This window comes from Pelophylax lessonae, assembly GCF_965119305.1.
Source record: "Pelophylax lessonae genome assembly, chromosome: 4".
Taxonomy (NCBI): Eukaryota; Metazoa; Chordata; class Amphibia; order Anura; family Ranidae; genus Pelophylax; species Pelophylax lessonae.
The window spans coordinates 222,697,390-222,708,129 of record NC_138771.1 but is presented as its reverse complement, the minus strand read 5'-3'; the positions used below and the strand labels follow the sequence as shown (position 1 = coordinate 222,708,129).

At 41.2% G+C, this 10,740-nt stretch overlaps 1 protein-coding gene across 1 annotated transcript in view; it reads right to left on the bottom strand.

Annotated features, from left to right (window-relative positions):
- Positions 1-1,080: 1,080 nt before the first annotated feature.
- The window catches only part of FAM3C (FAM3 metabolism regulating signaling molecule C), a 103,664-nt gene continuing 94,004 nt past the window's right edge, over positions 1,081-10,740 (bottom strand). The window contains exons 8-10 of the mRNA XM_082256069.1: positions 7,022-7,106; positions 5,189-5,315; positions 1,081-1,545 (exon numbers count right to left, since the gene is read on the bottom strand). Coding sequence (XP_082112195.1) covers positions 1,453-1,545; positions 5,189-5,315; positions 7,022-7,106 — 305 coding nt within the window. The 3' untranslated portion in view covers positions 1,081-1,452. The remainder of the gene's footprint in view (positions 1,546-5,188; positions 5,316-7,021; positions 7,107-10,740) is intronic.

Genomic DNA, 10,740 nt, shown 5'->3' with positions numbered 1-10,740 from the left:
GGTCCAAGCTAGACCAATGTATCTATGTACAAAGAATTGCCATACATGGGATTCAGCTTTAGCAAAGTCCTGTTCTGGGCAAGTGTTTTCACTTTTGCCATGAAGGTACACATTATCTAGAAAAACTGATGTTATAAATTTGACACTTTATAAGTACTCTCCACCTGTTTTTCAACAAAAATGTTGCATATAGTTCGCACTAGTCTAAACATGGATTAATCTATCGTCTTTGGTGAAGGGGAGCTGGAGATGCAAAAATCCTGAAGATGACACTGTCTACTTTTCATCATATATTACACTGTGTAATAATCACATTTTTAAGGAACACCAAAGAAAGTTTTAGCAGGCAATTGGGTTGATCGTGAGCAGGGAGAAAGTCACTCCTTATAAACTGGAGCTTTAGTGCCGGTTCACACTACCGCGTCACGACTTCGGGGGCGACCTGTGAAGTTGCTTGCACCGCGACTTCGGCGCGACTTGCACGGACTTCATATAATGAATGTCAATGCAAGTCGCTCCGATGTCGCCCCGAAGTAGTACAGGAACTACTTTCTAAGTGGGAGCGACTTGAGTCGCTCCTTTAAAACGGTTCCCGTAGCACAGAATGGACCGCGACATGTCAGGCTGACCAGTCGTGGTAGTGTGAATGGGCACTTAGTGTGATAAAACGCATTGTAAAAAAAAAAAAAAACCCATGGCTGCCACACATTCAATATTAAGTAACCATGAAACACTGTACACACATATTGAATTCTTGTGCTTCCTAATGTACTAGAAAAAAAAAAAAGGAAACCTATAGTATAAATTCTTCAACAGTGCATTGAAGATATATTGACGACAACCCATTTAAATCTTCACTAATCTCCAGCACATTGATGTGCTGTTCACTACAAAACCTCATTAGTAAATGGTTCTGTATATGCACAAGGAGAAAAGAAACTAAAAAATAAAAAAAAATCAGTAGACAAAGACGTGTTTGTTAAAATTCTACTCAAATACAAAAAAAAGCAAATACATATTAAACAGCTATGGTGCAAACAACGGTATTCCTATTTAAAAAAAAAAAAAAAAAACAAACAAAAAGAAAAAAAAAAAAAAACCTCCTCAAAATCTTTGGTGGAATATATCCCAACGGAAAAAGCTATTTTTAGAAAGAAATCGAATAGTGCGACTGTGACAGTTCAATGCCTTGTATAACAGTCCATTCGGTGTTAAATGTACACCACCAGCCTGGATAACGCACATATTCCAAACTATTCTCTTTCTTTGTCTTCTATAGTTTAAGTCTTTACAAAAATACCTATTTCTTTCAACAATAAATAAATCTCATACTCAGAGTGTAGACTCATGCTCACATCAACAATGACTGATGAAATCTTTCAGCGTACTAAAGTGTGTATTCTGAGATGCATTTGATTCAAGTCCATTATTGAAATGTTCTACTGCCTTCATTTATTCATTCTGCTTCTGAGGAATGCAGCCCTCCATTTCCACCACCTCTGGCCAGCCTTCGTATTTGTTGGTGTCTTTATTATTCTTGATGTGCTAAAAGGAAAATAAAATTCAGAATTAGTCTATATAAAGGAGTAAAGGGTAACTCTAGGAAAACTTGGATTCCCTCACCCATGTCTACTAACAGAAGCATCACTCTTTTCAGTAGTTATACAGCTTTTTTTCCTGTTTTAACAATATTTAACAAGCAAAGCCACCAGATTATAAAAATCAGGCTTTGAACTACAATTATAAAATACACCGGTTCATTATGGGAAGCACTATGTAGGTGCCAGCTGCAAAAAGAATTAAAACAAAGCAACAGTTTTATTTCAGTTTCCATTTGCTTCCTCCAACAATTCACTTCACCCCATTCCCAACATCAACTATACTATATACAGTTCACATAACTCCCCGTAGCAGCCATCATTAACGTTCTCTTAAAGTGTTACTAAACCCACAACAGTAAAATCAGTCTGGATATGCAGTAAAGCATGCTTGTTCTACTCACTGTGGAATCTAAGGGGTTAATCCTGTACTATGTTTAAAAAGGCTGTTTGATCCTGTCTTCTGATCCTCCCCCTTCAACAGTCCCCAATCCATCTCCTGATAGAGTAGAGACTTGGGGGCACTCTCTGCACATGCTCAGTTTGGTGTGTATTGCTAGAGAGTTTTTTTTCCTTCGGAGAGTGCATGTGATCAGCACAGGGCCAATCAGCACTGTCCAGAGGGTCAGGGGTCATGCAGTCTCATGGGACAATTTGGGAAGAATTAAAAAACACTCCCTAAAAGCTTTAACAAGATACTGATAGAAGTCACAAGACTGCTCTATACTGCTGATGAGAAAAGGTATTTAGCAGTTTAAATTTACTAAAATAATTGCATTTCCATGTTGTGTGTACTGTGGGAGACCAGTTTTAGTAACACTTTAACTCCCTTCCCCTCACAGCAGTCACATGCCACATATGCATTACAGTAAACCCCCACCACCCCCATGAACATTTCCACCATTGTGGTAAGTGAATCTGAATGGAATAGCTGATTGACAGTAGATAGTGATTGCCAGGGGATTATTTCCAGTCTCTAACCCTGCTATGCAGTATAATAAAAAGACTTAATAAACAAATATTCCTTAAAGTTCCACTAAAGGCAAAACATTTTAATTCGTTTTGAATAGAGTGGAGGGAGATTAGCACACTTGTCAGCTTTTATTGCTGTCTGTGCCTCCTGTTAAGGAGATTCACCCTTTCAATCTGTCCCGTTTACCATTATCATTGAAAGTTAAAGTAAAAAGAAAATCCCACATTTTGGGTTGTCAACAGAAAAGTAATATAGGGGAAATCTTCCAATGGGGACACTAGTTCTAGTTATCTGGGGATCCACAAGGAATTCCTTTAATTTGCAGTGATTTTCTTTCACTTCCTGTTTAGCTATGGGACAGGAAGTGAAGGGAAATCTCTACAATGGAACACAGATGGTGAAAAGAAATCTGACAGGGGTTATAGCCTTCCCCTTTTCTATCCAAAATCTAAAAAAATGTTTTGCCTTTAGTTCTACTTTAATGATAAACATGTAAACTAATGTTAAAAACTACCAAAATGTACAAGGTGTTGTACCCAATAAATTATTTTCTCACACTTCAAATCAGACCTCAAGGAGTTCATAGCCCACCATATATATGCAGTGCACACCAGGAATTAGATCTTCTGACATCAGATTTGATAAACTCACAGATATGGCTAATCTGGATAATATTTAACCCTTTCAATGTCAAGAATTTGTCTCGTCCTACAGTCAAAGGGTTAAAAAAAAAAAAAAACCTGGCTAGTTTGTCATTTGATTAGCAATCATTTTTACAAGGATTGAAAGTGATGTCCCCTTCCTCCACTTCTATGGCTCAGTTTACTTTTCCTACTCTCCAACCATGACCTTCTAATGCTAAACTTCCCCATGTCCTCCCAACCCTCCTCCAAAACCTGTTTGCAAAGAAATCTCCACAAATTTAAATCAGTTTCTCCTTCCTTCTTTTTTTTAATCTCGGCCCTTTCCAACCTGACCTTTTTTAACCACACAGTACATAAATCCATTACCATCTGCACAGTTTAAAGTGATTGTAAAGTCAAAAGGTTTTTATCTTAACGTGATTGTAAAGTCATTTTTTTAAATTAAAATAACAAACACGTTCTACTTACCTCCTCTGTGCAGTGAATTTGCACAAAGCAGCCCAGATCCTCTTCTCTGGTCCATCGTGACTGCTCCTGGCCCCTCCCTCCTGAGTGTCCCCCACAGCAAGCAGCTTGCTATGGGGGCACCTGAGCAGAGCTGCAGCTCCGTGTGTCCATTCAGATACTGAGCTGCTGTTTGGGTCCGCCCTCTCGCTCTCTCCTGATCAGCCAAGTTTGATTGACAGCAGCTGGGCCCTGCTGCTGTGTCTCAGCCAATCAGGAGGGGAAGTCCTACACTGCCAAGGCACTTGTGGACATTGCAGGACACATTGCAGGACACAGATCGAGTATTAGGGAGGCTGCTGCACATAGAAGGCTTTTTATCTTAACGCCATTGGCTTCCGCTGCTGTCAAAGTCAGTCAGCCAATAAGGAGAGAAAGGGGTGGGGCCAGGCCACAGCTCTGTGTCTGAATGGACACACGGAGCTGTGGTCCAGCCCAGGTGCCCCCATAGCAAGCTGGTTGCTGTGGGGGCACTCAAAAGGAGGGAGGAGCCAGGAGCACTAAAGAGGAACCTGAGAAGAGGAGGATCTGGGCTGCCCTGTGCAAAACCACTGCACAGAACAGGTAAGTATAACATGTTTGGTATTTTTAACTTAACAAAAAAAAAAAACACACACATGAGACTTTTCAATCCCTTTAAGGCTGCTCCTGCCAAATTACACTGCCCTTGACCGAAGAATCTTCTGCCTTGAGTATCGGAATGCTGCAAATAGTTGTACATGTAGCCAGAGGTCTAACCTGAGATTTTCTGGACTTCAAGTCTAAACCCCACCAGTTCCGCTCTGTCCTTTTTGCTTCTGTCCATCTCATTTTCTTTGCATTGATACAAGACTTATCTAAAGCTGGCCATAGACAGTTTGAATCTTGGCTGGTTCCACAGGAACCAACTGGGATTCAAACCATGTATGGGCAGGCTAAATGGACCCAAGTTGATCGATCAATCAACTTGTGTACAACCAGTCTGTCGGATTTTATATGCAATTATTGCCAGCAGCTGTTATAGCTGCTAGGCATAATCACTGTTCTCCAGGCAGGACGGCTTCCTGCTCCAGGAGAACACAATGGCTCCACAGGAGGGATTCCCCCATCACTCTGTTGATGGGGGAATCCGTGATGGCTGCAGGAAAGAAAATCGCTCTGTCTATGGCCTACCTCAGGCAGGTCTCATTCTTAGCCATGTTCCTCCTCTTCTTACTAGACACACCTGTACCTTTACATTGCTCTTTAAAAAACACACCTATTCAAAGATGCCTCCTCTACTCCCTAGTCATTAATAATGAGCAATAATTTATTTCCCTTTCCCTCTTTTATCTAGAAGAAGTCTTGCTTGTTTAGAGGGCAGTCCATTTATTGCATTGCATACATGGCACTTTATACATAAGAAATAATTAGAATAGTAAAAACTATATAGCACTGAAACTTCACTGGTACACATAAAGCCACAAAACATTTCAAGATTAGACTATTACCTGTTCAAAAGGACTTTTGGTCTTAATACCTTTTCCACCAACAAATACCCAGTTATCTCTGAAAGCTAGAGAATTGATAGCTGAACTTCCAAGTTCTGAAATTAGTTTCCGCGCTTCATCATTAAGTCTGCAAAATGGAACAACAACATTTACGCAGTGGTCAAGTAATCACAGGGAAAAAAAAAAAAAAAAAAAGTATATAAAATTCATATTATTTGGTGGAAATCCCAAAAGTAAAAAAAAAAAAAAAAAAAAAAAAAAAAAAAAAAAAGCCAGGGCGTTTGACATACAATAAAAAATGTATTATATATACTGTATATATATAAATATTGTGCTAAATGCTAAGTATAATATGTGTTTTACCATCCTTTATATTTGTCATTTAAACTTGTACAACATAATGTGGAGAGGAGCCTTGTAGATTTATGCTGAAAGCTGCACGGAGCTCTAAGTGACAGAGTGGCCAGACAGTGGTGTGCTAGAAGAAAGGAATTCTCTAGTCCCACAAAATACTGCACATACATTTTCCAGGGAATTCATAAAGACTGGTACAGACAGATTTTGCAAGAGTATAAGCATCCAACAAAATCATGTACCGGTCTAGAACTTGTACTTGCATTTGGCACAAGCTGCGCTTTTAGGACACACGTTAGACAGACACTTTCACAAAATCTGTGCCAGGGTCTCTCTCTGTACTCCAAATTAGCTCTTAAAAAGGGTTACTAAACTCACAGCAGTAAAAATCAGTTTGTATATGCAGTAAAGCATGCTCGTTATACTCACTGGGGAACCCAAGGAGTTAATCCTCTGCATTGTGTAAAAAGGCTGTTTGTTCCTGTCTCTTCTAATCCTCCCCTTCTTACACAGTCCCCAAATCATCTCCTGATAGTACAGAGGCTAGAGGCTAGAGGATAAGCTGCACATGCTCAGTTTGGTGTGTATTGCTAGAGTTTTTTTTTTCTCTTGGGAGAGTGCATGTGATGAGCACAGGGCCAATCAGAACTGTCCAGACAGAGGGTCAGGGGTCCTGCATTCTCATAGGACAATCATAGGAGAATGAAAACTCTTCCTACAAACTTTAACAAGACACTGCTAGAAGAAGAAGTCACAAGACTGCTATATACTGTTGGTGAGAAAAGGTATTTAGCAGTTTATATTTACTAAAACTATTGCGTTTTCACGTACTGTGGAAGACCAGATATAGTAAGTGCAGTTTCCGATCACTCCACTTTCATAAGATTCAAATGATTGGTATTATCAAACTTATTGGTATTTTTATTTTAAATTTGGCGCAAGCAAATGTGAAAGTTGCTTATTTTAGAACTACCTGAATTTGGCACATTGTCAGAACCAAAAAAGTGGAGCAGATGCGTCATGAATTTGGCGCAATACATTAACAAGCCAATTTGCACAGTGTGATCCGACACCTGGATTGAGTGCTGCAGCTCCCAAAAAAAAAAAAATCAGGACTTCCAGGTGTGGGGTGTTTTTGTTTTTAACACATCCCCCTGCCTGCCGCAATGCACAATTCCAGGGGACCATTTGCCAGATCTAATCTAATCACAGTCAGATGGATGTCTCAGTGTTTATAAGATATTCCTAGCTCCATGAAATCAGTGGCCTCCAGAAAATCACATTCCACAGGCCCATAAACAGATCTGGGCAGTGATGAGCAGGGAGGAGTAGGCCCCTTATGGTGTTGGCTACAATGCAGTATTAGTGTGGGTTTATGGTTATATCCCTCAACTTGCCAGGTGCTCCTATAGCAACTTTTCAAGGACAGTAACTTCATTTGTTATATCCGAGTCAAATGAGAAAGATTGTTTTACTTACTTTGATGCTCCATCATCATAGGTTGCCATTAACACTATCGTTCCATCTGGAATTTTCTTAACAAATTCAATGAAAGGCGCTACATCTAGAGAAACAAACAAAAATACAGTATATTATATAGAATTGCAGTGTAAAACCTTATGCTTTTAGGAGGTTTAAAATCCACTGGCAAGTTATATTGAAGAGCCAGAAATGAGTATAGTGCTGCCATCTTCTGGCTATTTTTTTTAATGCAACCCTTAAATCATTCAGGGCTGTTGCGCACCACAAAAACACGACCCAGGTCTGTTTTCGGATGCATTTCTGTATGTGCATTTTTAATGCATTTCTGGATGCATGCCAGATGCTTGATTTGTTTTTTTTCCCCCACTGTACTGGGGTCTGGAGCATGTTTGAGGCGTTCAGTGCATTTTTGATGCGTTTTACTGCGTTCCAGTGCAGTGCAGGAAAAATCTACTTTTTTTCTGGAACTGGAACGCCCTGGGACTGACTGCACTGTTGTGAACTATGCCATTGGAAACCATATAACCTACTTTCCATGCATTTTTAAACGCAGAAAAAAAATAAAACAACCCGCACTGGACCACATGTAGTGCGAACAGGCCCTCACAGTAAACATTCTGCAGGATACAGAGACAGGCTGCATATTGCGAACCAATGTTAGATGCTTTTGTCCACCTGAATTCATTTAGAACTATTGCATTTTACTTTCCTGTAGATATCGGAAAATAGTTACAAGAATTTATGAAGACTGGAACAGCCAGAATCTGGAGCAGTTGTACATGGCAGTCAATTTCTAGCTTCTATTTTCAAATCTTAAAGCGGAACTTTAATCAGAAAAGTAAATCCTGCAAGGTCACTTAGGCTGGCCACTTTCACAGGTACAGTATTAGCTGTGTAAAACATTAAAAAATATATATACACTTTAACCACTTAACCCTAGGTGGACGTCATAGGACATCCTGGGTTTTAAGTGGTTAAACCTAAATGATGCCTGCAAGTGCAAGCATCATTCAGGTTTTTTTTCTGCTGCCTATTCTCTGCAATGTAAAAATCATAGCAACTGTTAAGCCAATTGATTTTACAGGTGGTGGGAGGGGAATGTTCCCCTCTCGCCGCCCTCCAGTGCTTCGCCTGGGTTGACTGTGCGATCGGGGAGCCATAAAATCGGCCAGCAATGGTCGTTTACCATAGAGCTGACCGTGGGCCAGATGGTCCTCGGCCATCTCTATGACCTTCAGAGGCCGGAAGCAACCTCATGATGTCACTTCTGGCACTGGAAGATGTAAACACTGCCATTTTTTAGCTAGAAAACCAGAGATCGATTTGGTTTATAATCTCAGACTTTCCAGCCAAGAGGAGAGATCTGGGGACTTTTAGTCCCCAGATCTCTCTGTAAAGATGACCTGTAATGCCCTATTCCTATTACAAGATAAAGAAAAAAAACAAAAAAAACAAAAAACGCATACATAGGTTGCGTCTGCAAATGTATATAGCGTTCAAACCACACATGTGAGGTATCCCTGAGAAAGTTGGAGGGAGAGCAATAATTCTAGTGCAATACCTCTTCTGCAACTCTAAACTGGTAACCTGTAAACATTTTTTAAAGCATTGCCTATGGAGATTTTTAAGTATCGAAGTTTGAGCCATTCCTAGAGTGCGCAATTTAAAGAGTTACGTGTTAGGTATCCATTTACTTGGCGTAACATCTTTCACATTCTATAAATAAAAAAATTGGGGTAACCTTAGTGTTTGTTCTTTAATTCATGAAAGGGGTTTTTTTTTTCTCCACAAAGAAACACATTTGAAAAATTGCTGCGCAAATACCTTGTTTTAAAAAAAAAAAAAAAAAAAAAAAAAAATGGGGATTTTTAAAATGACCGTAAAATCCATTTCTCTGATGTTCAATGAAATAAAAAGCTCCCGTCATTTTTGACCATTGGGTTATGCTGCCCCCTACAGGAGTAGGACACTAGGCAGAAAAAAAAAAAAAAAAAAACACTTCTGTCTCTGGCTACACCCATGGGCAGTCCCAGGTGATATACTCCCTCTTCCTGCTACAGTCACTCAGTTTTGTTAAAAGCAGTGTCAGGAGAATTCTAACTTCACAAAGGGGTGGGTGCTGCATCCGTCAATGAACATCAGAGAAATGGATTTTACAGTAAGTTAAAAATCCCATTTTCTCTTTCGTCCATTGACAGACAGCTCCTGTCATTCTTCACCATTGGGACGTCCCAAAGCAGTGTTAAACATGAGGGATAGGAAACAGCAAAAATATCCCAAGGCTAAAGATTCGCCAACCAGGCAACAGGGGCTCAACCAAAACAACTGGAGCCCACCTGGAAAAAAAAAAAAAAAACACAATACACCCTCAAAGAGGACCAGGTCCTCTAAACAGCAGCCTGCCAAACCTTGTGGCCAAAGGAAGCATCCGCAGATGCCAACACATCCACTTTATAAAACTTCGTAAGTGTGCACTAGCGACCAGGTGGCCACCTTGCAAACTCTTGTAAACACTGACCCTTGCCAATTGAAGGTTCAGGAGGCACTAAGTGCCCTAGTAGAATGCGCCTCGACAGGGAAAGGAGGAACCGGACCCCTGATGGAATAGGCCTGAACCACCGTCTGTCTGATCATCTGGAAATGGTCGCAGAGGAATTTGCAAAGGTCCATCTGTGAGCATAAATAAAAGTCTGACTTCCTGAAAGACTCCATAGCTGCCAGGTACACCCTAATTGCCCAGACCACATCCAAGGCATGAAAGGCAATTTTCTTTGGATGTTTAGGACTGGGACACAGGGAAGGCAACACAACGTCTTTATTCAAATGAAAGTTAGAGACCACCTTAGGAAGGAATGACGGACTGGGGTGAAGCACCACCTTATCCTTGTGAATCACCAGATAAAGTGAGCGACAGGACAACGTCGCTAGTTCTGACACCCTGCGCGCAGAGGTGATAGCCACCAAAAAGTCCACCTTCTGGGACAGCGTTAGTAGGAGAATCTCTCGACGATTCTCAAAAGGAGGCTTCTGGAGGACTGAGAGCATCAAACTGAGGTCCCAAGATGGTAACGGAGACCGCACTGGAGAAGCCAAGTGCCGACCTCCCTGAAGAAAAGTACGCACCAGGGAGTGTGTGGCCACAGGCAGTTGAAAGAAGATCTATCAGGCCGACACCTGGCCCTTGATAGTACTCAAGGCCAATTTCTGCTCAATCCCCCCCATTGAAGGAAAGTTCAAGATCCGAGCCACAGAAAAAGAATGGAGGATGAACCCCAAGAGACTCACACCACGCAATGTACGTCTTCCACGTACGATGGTAGATCTTTCCAGAAGTAGATTTCCTAGCTTTTAACTGCATTGGAATCACTGAATCAGACAAACCTCTATCCATTAGCACCTGGCGTTCAACAGCCAAGCCATGAAAGCCAGCGAATGTAAAGCAGGATGGAAGATTGGTCCTTGGAAACTTCCTCTCAGGGAGGATCTGTTCCAAGGAACGTCGGTGACCAGCCGCACCAGATCGGCCTACCAAAACCTGGGAGGCCAGTCTGGGGCCACCAAGATGACCAGAATCCCCTCTACCCCGATCCTGCATAGAAGTCTTGGCAGAAGCTTGAGTAGAGGGAAGGCTTAAATCAGACGATACTGACCCCCATGGGGCCACCAGCATGTCTGCCAGAGGATCCCGTGACCGAGCCACAAACCTCTGCACCTTT